General features: G+C 32.9%; 1 protein-coding gene across 1 annotated transcript in view; it reads right to left on the bottom strand.

Moving 5' to 3' along the window:
* LOC142980400 (uncharacterized) overlaps window positions 1-22,211 on the bottom strand; it is a 61,715-nt gene that overhangs the window by 4,288 nt on the left and 35,216 nt on the right. Inside the window, exons 2-3 of the mRNA XM_076125740.1 lie at window positions 19,048-19,281; window positions 5,008-5,073 (exon numbers count right to left, since the gene is read on the bottom strand). Of these exons, the coding sequence (XP_075981855.1) occupies window positions 5,008-5,073; window positions 19,048-19,281 (300 nt within the window). The remainder of the gene's footprint in view (window positions 1-5,007; window positions 5,074-19,047; window positions 19,282-22,211) is intronic.

A 22,211-nucleotide genomic window follows, 5' to 3' on the forward strand; every position in this document is an offset into this window, starting at 1 on the left:
GCAAATTCATATTTTTACTTCTAAAAACAAAGCCCTCCTCTTCTATCTATAAACCTCGACATCAGAAACAAACCATTCACAACAATACAATCTCGCGTATCTTCTACTCTTTGCACCAAACGTCCGATTCAGGTAACCCGTCTTTACGTCAACATGTCGTGCATACGACGTATAGCTTCTATCGGAACAACGTCCCTGGACGCTACGTACATACATACATACATACATACATATGTACATACATACATACATGCAAGCTCAGATCGTGTTGCATGTTATGTACTTGATACGTCAATCTTCTACTGTTGTGATGATTGTGTTGTGAAATTAATATTTTGGGATGTGAAGGCGTAACAATACGTACATACATTCGAGTACATGCAATTACAGATCGTGTTGCATGTTATGCTTATGTACGACGCGACGTGCGTCTGTGCATGTACTTGATACGTCATTGTTGTATCGCCGATGATTGGTTGTGGAATTGATATTTTGGGATGTAAAGGCATAGGTATTTCAGTTAATGTGAAGTGTATACATTGCTGTTGATGGCTGTGACGTATTTGGTTACAGAAGCAACAAATACCACAAAATTACTCTTCAATTCACACAAACGTAGTAGTTTTTTTGAAACATAGGATATTGTTTAAAATTGTACCTATTATTGTGTCACTGTAAAGCCCCAGTGACCATCTGAAATGTGGCTTCCTTCATATTTTTTAGCGAAATATATTTATAACTAATACCCACAAAACTCGCATTCAGTTAAGTCTGTACGGAGAAATATTGAACGAAACAGATAAATAATGAAAAAAAACTTTCGAAAAGTCATCAGCGGTGCTTTAAGTTTAAAAAAACATTTACAAACGTAATTCAACACCAAACTACCCACTCAAGACTTCTACAAGCTGTACACGTATATGTAGTCGTGTTTGATATTGGCGACTCAAGTAAACAGTGTCGCCAACAAGTCTGGTCTTGAGGGATGAACTTCACGAGTTACCGATACCTGATAGAAGGAAGATATTGACTGAATGCAAACTACGGAATACGTTAGGTTTTGGGAAATGTGGTTATATTGGTTAGACTGTTTACAAATGTAGTTAGAAAGGACACTGACTGGACAGTGTGTTTAGTTTTTTTGAATTGGTTTGTTTTCTATTTTAATTTTAGTACTTCATTAATACGGGAAGGTGCATACTCTTTTTACAATGCTAGTCAAATCTATGACTAGAGAGAATGCAAGGCACCTAATGAAATGCTAGGTTACGATTAAAAATATTCCGAAATGAACTGCCCAAATTCAATTGTACTTTGTCCAATACAGGAATCAAACCAAAGACTACCATCAACTGTCTCTTACCACCATTAAAGCTACAGAGGCAACACTCTTTTACATTTAAAAACTTTTTTTACTCATTCTATAAAGTAAGTATATTTTTTTTCTATAAAGTTTACTTCAGGTACACAAAGAGTTTATTCAATTGCACCTTACACACAAAAAGTCACTGACTTTTTAAGTTAAGCACTACAAGTCCTACACCAAACAAAACAGGCATAAACTATAAAAATAAACCAAACGTACAACAAAAACTCTTAAGAAATTAAGCCGTTTTCTTTAACTCAAAACGTTTTCGTTTTGTCTAACTTTCACCAGTTAGTAAGATATTATAATATACTTGAATATATGCACTAGTTCACAAAATACGTCTAATGGATTTTAAAGTAACTGAGGTAAACTAAATAGTTATTCAGTGTGAGATTCTTTTTAAAAAGAATATCATTTGTCTAGGAAATTTTAGTGTCGTTAGTAAAATGTGAAGGTAAAGTGAGGAATTATCTAATATTATGCTGAAAATGCGACCATGCTTTTGCCTTGGTTTACGTATAGAAGAATTAACTAGGTGTAAAAGATCGACCACTAAATATTAAAAATGACTTAAACGAAATAGGTTTAAAAGAATACGCTATAGGGTTTGTCTACCCATTTTTTGATACTCAATAGTGTTATTCAGTAATATTATGAAAAAGTAGACCTCATTCATATCAAGAAATAATAAAAATTGATAGCCTACATCATCGGTATTCGAGTTCATAAGACGCAGAAATAAGGACACGATTATGAATGGATGGAAAACTTCGGATAAACAATAGTAAAAGGTTATAAAATTGAGATTTAGTTAACCTACATTTTCTCAAAATCTACTAATATCAAAGCAAGTTTGAATGGCTCTATCAATTCTGCCGTAAGCCATAACAAAATCTTCAAAATAAATATTTATCATACAAATATCTTTGACGAAAGCCTCTTAATATACGAATTGGTAATGTTTTAGAATTTAGAGAGAGTTTCTCTGATAAGATGTCATAATCGTGTGTAGGAAATATATAAATGTTATGTAACGTTGTGCATTTCTACTGGTATATTATATATTATGTGCTTTTGATCACTTTCAAATGGACTGCTTATTGCTTATTTCGTAATAGACTCACGTGAATACGCTTCTAACTTTGAGATGTTTGCATCTTATGGTTTCTTTGGTTTTGTGAGCTGTTTACCTTTAAAAATAAAAAGGGAACCAAGATTTTATGATGATGTACATCCTTTTATATATCCTAAATCGTGCGATGACAAAAATATTATATCTATACTAATATTATAAAGCTGAAGAGTTTGTTTGTTTGTTTGTTTGTTTGAACGCGCTAATCTCAGGAACTACTGGTCCGATTTGAAAAATTCTTTCAGTGTTAGATAGTCCATTTATCGAGGAAGGTTATAGGATATATATTATCACGCTACGATACATACGAGCAGAGTACTATTGAATAATGTTACAAAAACGGGTAAAATTTTGACCTGTTCTCTCTTATGTGACGCAAGCGAAGTTGCGCGGGTCATTAAGATATAAATTAATAATTTTTTAGCCTGTTACAGACGTTAATTTTAAGAAGGCGTTTGTTAAACTGTTCAAACTACTTAATAGATTTTGTTAAGGCACATAACTTAAATACACAAGGATACGTTTTTCTTTCCAAAGTTTTTGCACACGAGCAGGTTGGTCAGAAGATTATGATTAATAAACGCAAAAAATAGGTCTCAACTTAAATCAAAAACAGCGTCAAGTCAAAATTAAAGTTAGACAATGTTGTGTATAAATAAATCATTAAGTATGGATAGAAAAGTTAAATACAAAAATAAACAATTTTTCACGCAACAATTACCTTTCGCTATGGTAAATAAGCTTAGTAGGTCGTATAAACATCTTACTTCCTATTATATAATGTGTTTACTTATAGATGTTACATAGATGCTATATTGTCACAACGCTAACTGTACTAATTGGGAATCGATTTCACTTGCTTGGGAAAATGTTCTAGAAATGTACTGAAATAAAGATTATACGATAGCTCGGAATAAACATCGAGTCTTGAAGTCTTTTGAAGAAATCTTCATTTTTGCATAACAAGATAAATCATACTATTATCATCTAGTTTTTACTCGCAGTTTCATTCCTGTGAAATTTTCCTGAGGTAGGTAAAAGTAGCCTATATACCACATTCTATGTATATGTATTACATTACGTTTTATCTAGAAACGCCAGGAATAAGGCATAAACAATCCGTGTACCTGATTTCAACAATATTTGTTCAGTAGTTTTTGGGTAAAAGATGACCAAACATTCATCGTCACTAACTTCACAAAACCTACTTACCTCGTAAGTAAAATTGTATTCATCATATTACGTCAATTACTTAATAAATAACATTTTAATTCAGAATATAATTAAAACGGACATTACGTGAGAAATTAAAAGATAAGATCAAGAAATTAAATTATGATACCTTATTATCATAATTATTATGCCATTACTTTACTTTTCACGCCCGAGAATGATAATACATAATGTAGGCAAATATAAATAACTTTGGATTTAGCGTAATTCTCTGGCACTACTGACAAAAACGGAAGTACGATACAATATAACTGAAGAAGATTTTTTCTATAACTGAGACTTCGCTTTCGTCCGTCTGTCACTAGTAGCGCAATTCTGTATCGAGTACCAACAACCGGCTAGCTAAAATTTTGAGTGAAAATCTGATCAACGCCTCTAACGGACGACGTAGGAACTATTTTTTGCAGAACATTTTAAATGTCAAGCTTTTGATACTCGATAGCACCAACTGTACAGAATCGCGCTACTAGATGTATCTTTTGAACCGTAATAATTAGATATTTAACATTTTCACAGACTTATTTTTTAAATCATCAGTCAGATGATGTTATACATCATTTAAGTGGGCTTCCATACAACAAAATATAAGCAGGTTTGTACCAAAAAAAACTTCAAATACTTTGGCTACAGAACTCCTATTGTTTCATAAAAGTAGTAAGTTAATTCCAAGTAAACAATGTCAGGAGCCCAACCTTGTACAAACAGGTAAGTGTCGCCCTCTGATGGATTGTGCCGTCAATTTTGTTGCGACGCACACGACGTGAGCTATCACATGTCATTGGGAATTTACTTTTGTTTTTGTCTTATCTATGTTGGAATTACCTAAGAAGGAAACTGAATATAAACCTTAGCGGTTTTTTGAGTAGGGTTTGAGTATAGGTGTCTAGGATTCTTTGAAAGAGCCAATACATTTTTAACGAAGTAGACAGTTAATAGGATCCTAAAGGAAAATATTTTTGCGTACAATTTGATAACCTTTTTAGTTACCAAATTGATGATAATACAAACAAACTTACGTTAAAATTTTGTACACTTGACTTAATACTATTTTACATACCTACTATAAAAAAATATGATAATTATCTTTTCAGTCAATAACATTTTAAATTTTCAGCAAACTTAAATATCTATTCAAGGAAAAAATTGTCTTTAATAAGACAAATTATAAAGAAAAACTCCAACAGTAGCTACAATTTTTTAAAATTATTAATCAACATTCTGAATAAAAAGACACCTGATAACGATGACAGAAGACCGTATAATAAAACATTACCTTATAAGGTTTCAGCATTTTCCTGAGTTCGCCACTCTCGTTCAGTTTCTCAACCGTGTCTGCATCCTGAAACCAAACAACATCGGAATTAATTAAAAACTTTTTAATTAAGCCACCTTTGTGATATTACAGGAATGAATACACTAGTGCGCTTTTATGTCCCTATTTTCTTTCTAAAGCAGAAGAAAGCAAGGAAGGAAAAATCACATAAAATCTCATGATTTGATTAAAAGAATCATATTTCAGTCAAATGAATTAAAATCAATTATAATCTTATATCTTTACAATTTTTTATACACGTTTTAAATGATGATAAAATTTTAATTAAATAATCAACATGGACTCCATAGGACTGTGCAATTTTATTATTTCAGTTACATTCAAGCGGTAGCATTTTGCACAGTAAGGGGTAGATGTTGGATAAAATAACTAATGGTTGAGAGTGACAGAAAATTAATGAAAAAGTCTTCCAGTATGCCATTTGATAAGTTAATCGATACTTATCTAAGAGTACTTAAAACTGACCATATTAATATTATCATTTTTTACTCATCTATTTCTGGTTTTCAATTTATTAAATCACTTTTATATGCGTTACTGTTTAGGCCAGCGTCATGCAAGGATGAAGATAACAGTGCACTGGTGTGGACTGAACTAAGAATTACTATATTTTAAGTTTAGGAATTGAAATAAGAGACGTTTTCATTTGTAGAAATCCTGTTACTTATTCCTTTGTTTTTGATGAGGTAGTTTTAATAATCTTTTGAAAATAGTTGTTGAATCTTTGTTTCTTCATAAGTTTAGTTCTGAATAATCTTGTTTTGCCTCAACTTTGACAACGATATAAAGTTAGGCCGAGAACGGTGTGACGATTTCGTCACCGATTTGAGTGATTGGCAGGAAATTGCCGAGGGTACGATGCAGTGGAGAAATTAGGGGGAGTCCTTTTCCAAACACTGGGACAGCATGAGACAAAAAATAAATGTCTTATATATACAAGATTGAAATATATTTGGAATAGTCTGAGTAAAAACAGTCGCCGGTCTAATTACAGTGACTTATTGGACTTAACCCGTAAGTTAAATCGTTTAAGACATCGCGAAGCCCTTAGATATAGTTTCACAACTGTTATATTTAACCCCTTGACCACCAGCTGATTTACGTACCTGCCATTTCAGTGCTTACGAAGTGAATCTCACTAAAACATTGGCAAAACAATTAATTATATCTATAACAAATCATTGGTAATTTGTATTTAAACTAATAGTCTCTCGCGCCTTCGGTCGAGAGTATTGAAATAAAAGTAACCTTTTGACCCCAGATCGCAAAAGTTCTTCCAAATTAGTTTCACGCTTTTGTCGCGAAAGCGTAGTAGATAGACTTTCGCGTTTATAATATTACGGATAAAATTAATATCTACAGTCAACAATCTTTGAAACCTACCTTGACAATACATTGTGATGAAAATTGTATCATATTTTAATATGAACGAATACGATAATTATTCATTGGGATTTTTTGTATTATTTGAATAATAATACCAAATTCTTTTTCTTACCTTAGAAATAAAATATTATAAAGCGAAAGTACAAGTTTAAAGGGTTAGCCGTGAAGTCTTCACTTTACCCGCCATACCTTGATACTAAAAATATTTTAAAATACCAAAAGAAATCGGAAATCTTGAGAGCACTTTGCCCAACCCGAGAAATGAACTCTAAAACGACGAGTTACAAACTCTAGCCTGTAGCCATAGACAACAGAAGCAGCTTATTGAATAAAACGTAATAGTACCACTACATAATGAATAGCTTAAATAGTAAACAATACTTTTCAATTCACAATATATCTTCAACCATTAAATGGTTTTCAAATTAAAACCCAACAGACAAAAGAACCTTTAACTTCAAAATGAAATAGTAATTTAGGGATCGGTAAACTATTTACCCGTAGCTTTTAATTATAAACAAACAATGTTGCAGCTAAAATATTCATTTCCCTTCAGTGATTGGAAATTTGAATAACATCAATCTATTTGAAAATGTATTTATAATATTAATGTTTTGTTTTGTTTACAAAATTTTCTCTACAAACAATGTAAAGCTGAAGAGATGGTGGGTTTGTTCTAAAGTGGTAGAATTATTTTTCATCTCCCTCTCGATATAACACGTAGTAAGTGCCAAATAATTTTGTGTGCCTGAGTATAGCAACAAACGGGTAATGGACACGTAAGTACTAGATTATTTTCTTTCAAAATTTTCAGCTATTCATCTTCCTTTCATCAACTTGTTCCTATATTCAGACACTCAATGTTATTTAACACTAACATATACATACTTTTATCTCAAACGTTTCACAAAGTTACAGAAGACAACATTCTCAATCATAACAATTGTTATGCAAGTATACACAGGTACTCTATCAAATCTAATTATATTAATAGCTTGGATATAGGATTCTCTGAAAGATTTAAACTAATTAAAAGGTATTATAATAATGAGTGGCTGCAGTGAAATGGTTATTAATTTTAATTTCATCGCATTATAGTAATCGGCTTACTTCATTTGTGAGGCTAGTTTAAAACAGTTATAAATATTTTTGCTACATATTTTGCTGTTGTTTTACGTGTGTATGAGTTGCTGTATATCTAATAACTAGAACTAAAATATACAGTTTCAGAGCTTCTTCGTCCGTGTGAAAAGATTTTCGGGAGTAAAAGTATCATTATTTGTTAATCCAGTTTGTCATCTGTGTACAACATAATAAAATACGTTTAGCATTAAACATAATAGTTCAATGAACTATCCAAACGTTTAGGTTTTGATTTTTATCCCGGGAAATAATTTCATGCAGACGATATTGCGGGCAAAATATGTGAACTAAAGCGTATAAAAATAATCTAAATTTTATATCAATCTTACGCCTGAAAGTTGGTTCACTTTTATCTTTTCAATCACATTAAAAACCGATCGGTCAATTTAGAAGGAAAGACCATATTTTTATACTAAAGTGTATAAAAATATGGTCTAAAAATAAAATATTGCGGTACTTAATGACAAAATTATGAGCGGGAAAGTTAATCAGTTTATCATAAGCAGGAGAAAAGGTCACAGGATGATCTGGTAAAAATATGGCGACGAAAATTATTTTTCGTAACATTTTTTAGGCAAAATAGACGAAATAGCTGAGTGATGAAAGCATTAAAATTTGTCTTTCTCATAAGTCCTCATTCAAAACCTTAACAGCCCACCTATTGGCGTGTGTCTTGGAGATAAGGTAAGTGATAACTTTAAAAAGTACATGGTATGTTTTTTTGTTGTTGATACGGGATGCAAAATCGATCCACGCTTGACACTTAGTTTTTCTTCAAAAATGCAAGGTTGATATTTACATATATTATAAAATTAGACATACTAAGAAGAAACATACCCCCACGGGCAATATTTTTTATTTTTACTCGGTAAAAGATGTAAAAAGGCTCAAAAGCCAAAAATTTGCAGTATTGTTTTTTTAATTTCCTATGATTTGTGGCTTTCTACCCTTTCTTGGACATGTCAATGAATACCTTACCCCATAATAACTACTTACAGATAAATTAAACAGTAATAATAATTCCATTTATACAAAACCATTCATCCAAAATTATAATTATTAACAATATTTACTAAATAAACGATATTATTATTCTGTTCTTGTATTAGGCATTGTGTTAATCTTAACAAGTGCTTGGAACTTGATCAATATGCAAGATAAACAGGCCAAGTTGCCGATAGATTCTGTAGATTTTCTTGAAAATCTAAGTAAGACTAAGCTGTTTATTTATTATTCTGACCTTGAGGTCTATAGATAAGTATTAGGCATTGTACAAAATGGCTGTCGAAACTAGATTTTCTAATAAATGGGACTTGATTTTCGTCAGACTTACAGGCGAAACTTTGTTCAATGTTTGACCACTAGGTTTGGACACATAGTTTTTATGTCACAAGAAAACTGTCCAAGTGGGATTCGGAATAGCGTACGAAATACTCCGTACATAGCGGCAACAGAAATACACTATCTGTAAAAATATTTACTGTCTGGCTATCTCAGTTCGCGAGATGCAGCCCGGCCACTGACACACAAACATACGAACAGACAGAAGGGCAGACAGACGGACAGATTAACTGACATACGGACGGCGACGTCCTAGTAATAGGGTAACGTTTTACCCATTGGACACAGACATATTATGTTGAATAACTTTTGTTTTTAATTTCCCTGCTTAAGAAATCGAACAGAATATTTCGTAAAAAACACCAAATTGATGTAGCTTTGTTGTAATCATCTCATTTATCAATAGCAGACAATGCAGAGCTTGTATAAATTCATTAGAAAACATTGTATTAGATTTCTTGTGCGTTATTCACAGAGTTATTTAAAACGACATGCGACTTACGTGTCTTATTATATTCAATAAAAAATGCTGGAACATTTTTCATAGAACACGCATCATGTCTTTCCTATGGTTTACGTACAATATAGATAATCTCGAGAGAAAATATTAAGTAAAAAACATACTTGATTGTTATGTGATACTATGATCAATATTGTAGATGCACTGATATAGTTTTTGTTGAACGTTAATTACAAGATTCTATTATGTTGTGTTGAAATATTGTTGTATTAGAGGATTCTTTGCGTTAAACAATTGTTTTGATTTTACTTTCATATTATATACATAAAATTACGTTGTTTTCACCATAGAACGTTTAACGATGCTTATTTATTAAAAATGACGAAGATCAAAGAATTGCTCTTGTATCGCGGGGACTTTTACAAACATACAAACAACGGACACAAAGCACAACCGGACCCGAAACAATTATTTGTGGATCGCACAAATAATTGTTCCGTGTGGGAATCGAACCCACGACCTCCCGGCGCAATAGTAGCGGCGTGGTGACTTTAACCACTGCGCCACGGAGGCAGTCATGCATGATGCGCACCTTGCAAAGGAGGGTCTCTATTCAGTTGTTAGACTATAGTTCTTATTTCGGAAGTATATTTTCTAAATGTTTTACAGTACCCGAGTATTCTCCCGGAATGGTGTTATAGCTTAATGTAAAAGTTGTTGAACCCTTCAAAACAATCTACTTCAAAAATTAGGGACTCCCCTGAATATAATCATTGGTGTAAAAATGAACGTTGCGCTTAAGAAAGTACCATTTTAACTAATATCATTATTATTAATAACCACTAATCTATAAGAACCGGTCAAGTGCGAGTCGGATCCCGTACAAGAGGTTTCATAATACTATCATTAAAAACTGCAGACCAACAATGAGACATGTGGTGCAACGGAAGCACCTTTTAAATTTATTATTAATTAATAGATTTAGTATTTCTTGCTGTAGCAGTAACGTAAATACACAATTTGTGAAAATTTCAGTCACTTCATAAGATACAGCCTGGTGACAGACAGATGGCTACCGTATCTAAGATGTCTAAGTAATGGTCGTTTTTACCCTATAAATACAGAACCCTAAATACAGGTAAAAAACTCGTTCAAACCGGTTTATATCTCAATCTATTTAGACGTTAACTACAAACTTTTACCTACTTTCTTACATTGCACATAATGAGAACGTTCAAGAAAATCTTCTTAGAAAATTACTGTTTCACTGCATTGGAATTTCTACCTTATTCCTTGGAGTATAAGGTTGGTCTTTCAGTTGCAATAGTTAATGGTTCCGTCGCCATAAGTTTCATTCCTAGTAGGTCAATATGATATGTTAGTGTTATAAAGCGTTCAGTTAGTTTCCGTAGGCCTGCTTCCGGTAAATTACTGTGATTTTTTTATAATGTGCATTATGATTTAGAACATTACTTTGCAGGAATTATCTAGAGCTCCTATATGCAAAAGAGGTTTAAAGGTTTGTTTTGATAGTTGTACCAATAATATATTTATACTTGCGTATTTTGTCACTACATATAAGACTACTGCTACTTACTAGCTTCTGCATGCGTGTACAGATTTCCCGGAATAAAAATTGTGCCTTGAGTTAATCCAGGTTAAAATTGTTTAGAAATTTGTTATTTAATTACGCCAAAACTACAAGACGGATTTGGATAACATTTGGTACACAGATAGATTTAAGACTGGATAACCACATGGGATATCGGAAGACACGGGCCATATATCATGTCAATATGCCACATGCTCCTCAATGCCACACCACCGCATAATTTCACCACAAATATAACAAATATGTTATCAAAACCCACAATCGTTCACGTGATTGAATCAATTTTAACCACCAATCTATTAGCGAAAACAAAACAAATAATACCCAAGTTTACGGGCATCGCACGGGTTAGGTCAAGGGCGAGTCGCACGTGGACGGTGATAGTATACGCGTGCTATCCAGTGTTCGACTGAAGGGAACCAGAAGGCAAAATATTCATGGGAATTTCCATAAAATTGTCTCAAAAAACCTTTTCTTTGAAAACGTCCGCTATAATTTTGAGCTACACAATATTAGCAATTAAAGTAGGGATTTATGTCAAAAATTGCTTACAAAGGCAGTGACACTACAAAGCTGATCATGTTGGTGATGAATTTTACGCACATGTAGCGCGATTTGTCTTAAGACAATATACTCTGTTGCCCGCTACAGGCACTTGATAGGTCGATAGTCAATATTAGTGGAGAACCTCGCTATCGACTTTTTTGAAACTGGCCGAAAGTAACTGGCGGTCTTGTAGGGGAGAAGTGCCATGAAAGGGACACGTATTGAAAGGGACATTTCAAATCACAGCTAAAATAAAAACCGATTTAGATCAACATTATTGTTGTTGTATGGCAGCACCAACGGACATTCGATCGCACCTAACTTCATGCCTCTGTCACTTCAAAGGTGGTCACCGCGTGTGAGTGTTCGTATTACGGTAGAAAAGTATTTTTTTAGCTATTTTTGTAAAACGTTTTTTCAAGTGATGTGAATTGATTATTTATTATTTTTCATAAGATTAGTATCTCCTTGTCGTACACGAATATTAAAACAAAAGGTAAGAACACTTTTATTTACAATTGTAGATTTTGTGGTTATGTTTTCATTTTGAGTATGATATTAATGAAAGGGACACAACAAACGGTAATGAACGGGACGTCCCTTTCATGACTGCTTATATAACTGTGATCAATTATTATTTATCATTGCAGATAAAATGTCACCAAAAAAGAGAACCCGGGTGTTGATGCCAAATAAATTGAAGAGGCAGTGAATGATATGCACCAAATGGACACACGAAACCTGTGGCATTAAAGGCATTTTCAATTTGTCACTAAAAATATTTTTCGGATAATACCTAACCAAAGTTAAAGAAGACAGTTAATTAGTGTTTAAGATGTTTATGAAACTATGTAATATACCTAGGTATTGATCTCTATTTCAATTACATGTTATATAATAACTTGTTATGTTCTAATAATAAAAATAGTAAGACTAGACATAACAATTCCTTTACTTTAAAATCTGATCGTAAACTTTCTTAAAATTATATATTGTAGTGGTGGTTCCTTTATTATGTTTGTTTTTTACTTAATTTGACCTGATTATTTCAGATATTTTGTACTGTCCCTTTCATAAATGATCATGTCCCTTTCAAAACAGGCCATTTATGAAAGGGACAAAACACACATTTTTGAAAAATGCAAAAATAAATGACTCAACAGCTAGAATTAATAATAACTGTATTTTATTTCAATAGTTAATTAATGAAGGCTTCCCGTTCAACTCCAACCTAATAAAAATAATATTTTATATACTTATTAGAGGCTCCACAACATAAATGTCCCTTTCATGGCACCTCTCCCCTATGAAAGATGTAGGGATGCGAATAAATCAAAAGAAGTTTTTAGGGATCATAGCAAGTGCCTAATTCCATGAGAAAACAGGCAAGCAGGCATGCCTAATGAGTTGTTTTGAGCGAGCTGTTTGCATTAATCACAGGAGAAAAAACAAGTCCGGTTGTACCAACATCATAATTACATCTTGACAGCATTCGGAAGTCAGACCCTGTGCATTGAAACCTTTAATTTGTTTACTTAATAGCCTTTTTAAACAATCTGTTATAACACCCGATGTTATTCATGGCCATTACGTACCCTTCACAACGATCACGTTTTACGCATAAAAATATAACAATTAATTATTTTGATGCGTATGAACCAATTTTTGAATGGCCACGTAATTAAGGTCAAGTAGCATCTGGTGCATGATCTTTACAGTAATTGAATGTAGACAAATAAACTGCAATGGTTTGTAAGAGCAGAGAGGCTAGTTCCTACAACTATTGAGTATCGAAAATTGCCTACCTAGATATTGTATGAAATTATGATCAGCTCCTCTAGCGGGCGATGTAGGAACTATTTTTGCAGTACATTTTAAATGTCAATCTCTCAGTTCTCGATACTCCCGGCTAGGGCTGTAGAAATGCATCGTTAATGTAGAGGTAGTTAAATATTAGTACCATTTCAATTTAATGCTGAATTTTGACTCTAAAACGGATCGTGTCGAATCTTTTTTTAACAAAATCATAATTGTATAACTCTCAAAGGACTCTGTATACGTTGGCTGTCTATTAAACGATAAAAAATCACTATCTTTATAGAAATTTTCGTTACCTGCCTGTTTATTTCTGATTGAAATCGTCCTACATGCCAGTAGCAACTAACAACAAAGTATTAACTTACTCGAAGATACAATTTTAAAGTAAAGCGTGCTTCAAGCCTCTTACAAAGTACTTCATTTTACAGGTAAACCTTTGTAAAACAAAATAAATTTTATATTTGTTACAATTCACTTTAAAATAAGTCTTCCTTCAGGTAAAATGCAGAATAAATCTGGTATGGAAAAACCTTACCTAAAATTTTCCACACGGCCTGGCTCTTGACCTTTGGCTCCATATAATTGACGTAGCGACAAACTAGTCGATGGGAAACTGTGGTGTACAAGCACTGTATTCCCATGAACTGATTTTAAATAAACAATTATGTTTTCCTTCATTTTCAATAGCCTATTTCTATTTGGTTTTAGGGTTTAATAGAATACGTACGTACTTAAAAGTTTCAATTATTATGATGATTATTAAGTTACTGTAGGTAATGTAGAACTTTCTTCATAGAACTCTATTGTTGCAGTGGCAACGACTCGTCTACCTTAAACTCACAATGTAGTATTTTATAGTATTTAATTTAAGCACTTGAAGTACCGAAACAATAGTAAATTTTAATAAGATTAAAATACTTTCATTACCCTAAAGTAGCAAAAATTTTAGGACAATATTTGGAAAATCGTATCACTCACTCCAAATCTCGTTACACAAAATCATGGCCATCAATTGCTTGACACAGACTAATGTCAGTCATCGTCTAGCTTCGATTGCTATGATAGAGAGGCTTTACACCAGTAATCTGATCCGCAGATACCCACAGTTCTATACTATAGGTCGTGTTAGACATATTTGACGGTCATGTTATACGAACTAGGAAACACGTGTAAGCCACATTAGTCAGATACAGGCTGTCTTATAGTTACGAAAATTGGTAATGTAGAGAAAAGTAATAAAATATATGCAAGTTGAAGATGCCAAGCACAATTTGATAATGTTCCATTTAAATAAAATCTAGGACTAAGAATAATCTTGTGCTGTTGAGTCTACAATAATTAACATACACAAAGTACAACCAGACCCAAAAATAGCTATTTCTAGATCGCATAGTTAACATCCAATTGAAGAACAGCGGGAATCCAAACTACGACCGTACAAAATGGTAGCTGTGTGGAAACTACACACATTATTTTTGAACCACCATTAAGCATCAAACATCTTTAAATGTTGAAATTGTCTTATATCCTAATCTATCTTAAGAAATCTTAACGAAACTAGTTCATTTAAATAACATTTACATTTAGTCCATTAGAGACATCAAAATAACATATTGAAACCAAATTGCATATTAAAGTTGTACTAATATATAGTGCAGTAAGATAAAAAGTTCTACAATCATTTCATCCATATAAATGCGAAAGTAACTCTGTCTGTCTGTTACTCAATCACGCCTAAACTACTGAACCAATTTGCATGAAATTTGGTATGGACATATTTTGACAACCGAGAAAGGACATAGGCTACTTTTTATCCCGGGAAAATGATGCATTCCCATTGGAAAATTCAAGTGGCGGACGAAGTCGCGGGTAAACGCTAGTATAAGTATGTATGTTTCTAAGTCATTAAGGCTACGTATATTTAGTTCAATGAGATCGGTAGACTTGATGTTTCCTAGTAATGGGAAGTGCAGAGGAAAATGCTTTTTGTACGAAGCTAATATAGTTATTAATGGAGGAGAATTGGAATTGAAGTTTCGAATATAAGTATAATTATCTACGAATGGATGGAATTTTGATATTTGTTTTCATACATGTAATGTCATTTTATCTTACAGATAGGTTATCTGATATTATGAGCTGTGAAACTAGCCTCTATTTGATTGATTTGACATAAATACAGGTCGAAAGTTTTTTTAAATTGCTTACTTTTTTATCGTCTTACAATCAATCACTAGCCGTTAGGTTCAGAGCACAAGCGTTTAGAAGCCCAGTATATTGCTTTAAAACTCATCAAAAGAAATAAAGTATTGATTATCAATTCGTAAAATAGTTTTCATTACATTTCCGAACATTTCTCAACCAAAACCAGCTATATTCTCATAGTATTGTATTAGCAAAGACCCTAGAACGTTACAACAGTGTGACGATCAATAAAACTACACCTGTTGAATGTTAAAGTTCAACGCGACCGAAGAAGCAGCTCCGTGTATTTTACTTTGTTTTTCTTTGAAACTTATACCGCATCTAACATAGAAGCGCACTTATGACGATAACGTATTGTTGACGCAAAATAAAAGCCTTCGTACCTGGTTATTCTGATAAAAAATAATTTCAATCATACAAGCTTGGATTGTTTGTTATGTTTCAAACCGTTTGAAATATCAAAATATATCGATTAATAAATTACAGAGTTTTGACAATAGAACTATACTAATACGATACTACGATCTATACTAATAGTAATAATACGATCTATAAGAATCTGAAGAGAGCTGAAGAGTTTGTTTGATTGTATGTTTGTTTGAACGCGCTAATCTCAGGAACTACTGGTCCGATTTTTTAAAAATCAGTGTTAGATAGCCCATTTATCGAGAAAGGCTATAGGCTATATATCATCACGCTACGACCAATAGGAGCAGAGTACGAGTAAAAAATGTTACAAAGACGGGGAAAATTTTGACGACTTTTCTCTTATGTGACGCAAGCGAAGTTGCGCGGGTCAGCTAGTAGCAAAATGTATCGATTAATAATTTTCAGAGTTATGACTATAGGATAAAGCTAATTATAAGATAAATAAATTTAAGCCAATTATATCCCACTGCTGGGCAAGGGTCTCCTCCCGTAATGAGGGAGGGGTTAGGCCTTGAGTCCACCACGCTGGCCAAGTGCGGGTTGATATAATAATATTATATATTATGATACTAAGTTAAAATATAATAAGCTTTGAATTATAATACAGACAGACACTTTATTTTAGAAATACACAATTATTCATTACAATGTAAATAAATGGTGCACGGTGAGGCTCTTTACTAAGTTGTCGGACTATAGTAGTCCTGTAACGCCTCTAAAATCTAGAACTGTATATTCTAGTTATACATATAACTAAGTCTATTGTCTGCCGTTCACCAGATGTTAGCAATAAACTGAGTACCTACTCGCTTTGGACGCCCGGAACTACCTGTTGTTATTACTATAATAGGGTTGAAAGGATTATAAGCATTATTTTGTATGCTGTAAATTAGTAGAGGGAAAATTCAATGGTACTGAAAAATATTACTGAAATCTTTTTAACATATTTTTTTCGATTAGTGAATAAGTTTGTATTTTATAATCTTTACGTCCTATAATTATTGTTAATGCAAATATTTTATATACGTGATGCATTACTCACAAAAACCACGGTACTCGCAAAAAACAATGGATTTTGAATCAATTTACAACCTAAATAAATCAGATAACTTTTACCTTTAAATCTTATTACGTGAACAAAACAGTCAAGTTTCACGGATCGAAGAGGGCAAATGGTGTAATGTCTATGATGTGTATTGGTAAAACTAATAAGGCAAAGGTATCGCCATTATAAAGAATTTCTGCAAAATTATATTTAAGGATGTGTAACGATTTCTCCAACCCTATTTTAACGCAATGATAGTCAGTTTTATGAGCGGTCCCGTCTATTCTTTATCATACCGTTAATTACGTCTGACCGTAACGTGTTCATCACTGTTACACAACCTATTTACTCTTCAGTTCATAGTTATGCCCTATTTAGAACATTATGTATTTTATTCGTATTTATATTAAATATTTTTCTAAGAGGTGAATTTCCTATTCTGAAGGACGGACAACTGAAAAGTTTTTACAAAATTTAATCTAATTTGTAACATTGAAATTAATCTCTGTATAAACTTGTCTCTAAAACTCTTGACTCTAAAGCATGGGTAGGTACTGTCCAGGTAGTGAACATGCAAAAATACAGTATTAATTGAGTTCAGAGCTTAATTTTGCACCAAACATTTTTGCCTAACTGGTGAAGCGTGTAGTAGAGTAGATAGTAATTTTATTACGAAAAATTTTTCGAAAGAAATTAATTTCTTCGGAGCTGGTGAACAAATTAAATAATTTCCTAACTATTACACTTATTCATACAAATCATTTACAGACATGTTGTGACTTCATTAAATCGAAGAAACCTGTTCATTAGTAAACAAACCATAACATTGTTAACATAATTTTCATGTACCAATTACCATAGTATTTGCGTAATTGTCAACACTTTGTCCTTCAAACATTACATTAGAACCACTGTTCGTGCATTGTGACTGTTTCATAATCATGGGGTTTGTAGGCCATGGGCTATGGCATGTGGTATAAAGTATGCATAGTGTGACAACATGAAATGTTTTTGGGCAAAATAATTGGTGGTTTGTGTTGAAATTGTCGCTATGCTTTTTAATAAGGTCGGGTGTCGTGGGTTCGATCCCCAATTCATTATTGTAGTTTAATAAGTTAATATAAGTAAGTTTTAGTATTTGAGTGTGCTTAACTTTAACGTTATTGCCGTGTCTGCATTTTTAGAGATAAGTGAAAGGAGAAACTTAGATACTATAGTGATGGGTAAAAGATTTGTTATGTTATTTTATGTTTCTGCTTTTTTCTTTTCACAAACGCAACATGCATATTTATTATGCACCACTAATCTAACTGGGAGTTAAGCACGATACACATCTCTCAAGATTCACTATCCTCTACACGAAGATTTGTGCTTCAGTGAAGTAATAAAAAAATAGAGCTTAGTAAAAAGCATTTACGGATCATCTTTACCTTGGAAAGTCATACAATGATCAAACGTACAAGGCCATTTACAAATAATTGTCAAAAATCATTTTACTGTGAATACAACACATACTTGATACGTTTCGAAGAAGGTACAACTTACGATTTCAATAAATTATTTCTTAGAAGACGCTAAGGATGATTCGGAAACCAAACAAATAATTACTGAATCCGAAGAATTTATTTGGATAGCATTTTTTTTTTTCATAAAATTCTTATTAATCTTTTTTTTTGGAAATCCATGGGGAAGGTCCTTGCAGAGTTGGACTGTCAACTTAACGTTTGTTTTCAGCCCGGCAGCCTTCAACAGTGCTTAACAACTGCCTTCTAGTGCCAGCTTATTTAAAAATTACCGGAAGTGACTTAAAACCGTCCAAATTACAGTGGCGCTCAACTTAAAGGCCGCAATCTTTAGCACGACTACCCATCTATAGAGCGACCTCACTAAACGTTGCTTAACCCAATGTTGTTGATAATATAATTTCCGATCCGTAAGCGCAACTGGTTTCATTTTTTGCCGTATGGTTAGTGGTCAATATAAAACTGTACATACCCCAATATGCTGTCCATCCACAAACAACTGAGGCACGAGGATCTGGTCGCTCCTCATTCGGTCCCTGATCTCGTCTTGGTACTCCATGCTCATGAAGACATCCCTTTCTTCATACTTCACCAGTAAGTTCCTTAGGATCTTCTTCACTAGGACACAGCGCTGGTACGTACTCCTAACGATGCCCATCGTTGTCGTGTACACTACTACTTTGCCAGCGTCTTTTTCTTTGTAACTCTGTAAAAGAGAAATAAAAAAGCTTAAAAAGATGTAAAATTACTATTTTAGAAATAACGTTTTGGTACTCGCCGATAGATAGCGTTGTAATTAATTTAAGGTTAGCGCCATCTATTGGGTTATTATGTAACTATTTAAAGTTTGAGTCTACGTACATTAGCAACGTTAGAGTAGTTCTATATTTCGACAAAAGATGGTACTACTTAAAATAATTGTATTATTTATTTTTAACAATAAAATGCATAGCTGTTTAAAAGCTTAGCCACTACCAAAACATTCAATTGTGTTTGTTTTGATTTTCAAGAGATATAAAGTCGTAAGTATGCAATATTAAAAAAAAAACTGAATTTTCTTAGTTTTACGACTCAACACAACTTCCAAACAAAAACCAAAGTACCTATACAAAACACGTTAATTAAATTATCACCTAAGTAACTCGACCTATTTACACCTACATACATAATCCCTGTAAACTTCATTGCAACATACACATAGTAGTGACAAATTCACATGTTTTACGAGACGCTCGGACGCTAAAGGCACTGGCTTACGTCACTTCCTATTGGCTTTTGTACTGGTGGGCGGAAAAGTGATTGATATAGCTTTAAAGTTTGTAAAATATTGATGAGTGTGTGTTTAATGGGATTTAATGATTTGACTTGGAAGGTTTATTATATACAACTATTGTGTTATGTAAACAGGAGATAAGTTTCAAGAAACCTTGAAAAGTTTTTAGCTTCAAATAAATAAGTAAATTATTTAATAAGCTTTCGATTAGCACTCGTATATTTTTGTTTTTAAGAAGTATACAAAAAAGTGGGAAATTGCAAATTGTTAAAAGTACACAAGGCTGAACTTCACAGTTTGATTGAACTACTTAAGTGGAATGGAATAAAAACCTAAAATGAACTACTTTTAACTTAATCTTGAACAAATCACCGAGCTGTCCAATGATATTTTTATAATTGGTAAAAATATCATTGGACAAAAAATTAAAACGGTAAAAATTACTGATATCTTACAGATATCAGTATTTTTTAACTAAGTATAGTTTATGTAAACATTTTTTTAAACTATAGATAAAAAATGTATTTATTATTATAGAGAAACTATTATTTTTATGTAAAACATAAACATATTCATCACCATTACAAATACCTTAATTAAATACCAAATAAAATTTATAAAAAAAAAACTTCTGAACAATTTTCTTTCGACCAGTACTTTAAATGACGTAACCAATTACGATCATTCGCGACTATTGCACACGTTACATTACTCTTACATTATATTGATTCAGTGCTGCCTTTGTCACATTGATGGCGGGAACTAATCGATTCGATGCTCGGGTCGTGACTTTTTAATAGATAATTTAGTTTTCATGGTACGTTTAAAGGTGGAGTGAATGAGTGTGAAAGTGAAATTGAGAAACAATGATGAAGGAGTAAAATAACATTATATTAGACATAAATAAATTAATATAAAAATAAAACAAGTTTGTGTTTAATATATATTAAACACAAAATTGCTAAACGGATCCTTAACGCGACGCATGTTTTAGTATATATTATTTGTTTTGTTGTAAATGCTGACTAGTAGCTCGATTTTCTACTACTATCGACTACCGACAACCGGCTAGCTATCGAGAGATTTTACACGAAAATCTGTATAGCGCCTCTACTAGGCTTCGTAAGAACTATTTTGGCAGTACATTTTTAAAAGTCAAACTCTCGATACTCAACAGTTTTCTACAGCTGGTACAGCTGTAGAAAACTGAGCTATCTATAGTTATTAAACGATTCTGTATTAACTCTTAGAGATTGTTACAAACATACAAAGGACGGACATAAATACAACTAGGCCTAAATCAACTTCGCGGATTACACATTTATTTGGATTGAACCTACGACCATCGCGCAATAGTAGCGACGCAGCAACCACTACGCCAGGAAGGGCACTAAGATCTTATTACCACTTAGTTTAGTCATCCATTAGCTCGTGAGATAACTAGCCATTAAATGCTTTCAATTGTAGGAACAATTACACACTCAAGGTGTGTTCGATAAGGAATACAAATCACTTAACATTCTTCATACTTAACTGTAGTTTACAAGCTTTTAGTTGTTCAGAACATCAATACTTCAGTGCCTCGATTCTCTATTACTATCGACTACCGACAACCGAACTGTCATCGAGAAATTTTGTATGAAAATCTGATCAGCGCCTCTGGCGGGTGTCGTAGGAAACATTTTGGCAGTACATTCTAAATGTCAAAATTTTGATAGCTAGCCGGTTGTCGGTACTCGATTCTTGTACAGAATCGAGGTACAGAGCAGACTTTTCAATCGTCCGTCAATCGTCATATCTTCATTTAGAAAAAATAAATGAAATTTTTGATACATTTTTCATTTCATACCGCTTTGAAATGAAATGGCTACTAAATTCGACTCATTATATTATTGGTCGCGATATTCTTCTTTTGTGCCAAAACTCCTGGCTCTGAAAACTTTGCATGGTATTTCCCAGTAAAACCATAAAAATAGAACCACGGATATAAAAACCTAGTTCTTAATATATTACTCGGCTAGGTTTTATCATATTTTTCCACTGACCAGCTGATAGGAACAAAATATGACCACCTGTTACATTATGCGTCTGTTTAACTTTACAGCTGCTCAAACTGCCCTTTAAATATACTCTTTGTTTTACTGTTGACAGTTCCGTATTTTTCAAGACTTTTTATTCCTACTTACTAATATAAACTTGATATAATTCCGTTGGTTAAATAACTTTTGAATAATCTTTAAAAGGGCTCAAGTATCTTACTTTACAGAGACAGTAGTAATGCGTTCATAATGCGGTTTATTTTATACCTATTTATGTCTTAATGCTGGGCAAGGACCTCCTCCAATCGAGGGAGTGGTTAGGCC

This window comes from Anticarsia gemmatalis, chromosome 18 (assembly GCF_050436995.1).
Source record: "Anticarsia gemmatalis isolate Benzon Research Colony breed Stoneville strain chromosome 18, ilAntGemm2 primary, whole genome shotgun sequence".
Taxonomy (NCBI): Eukaryota; Metazoa; Arthropoda; class Insecta; order Lepidoptera; family Erebidae; genus Anticarsia; species Anticarsia gemmatalis.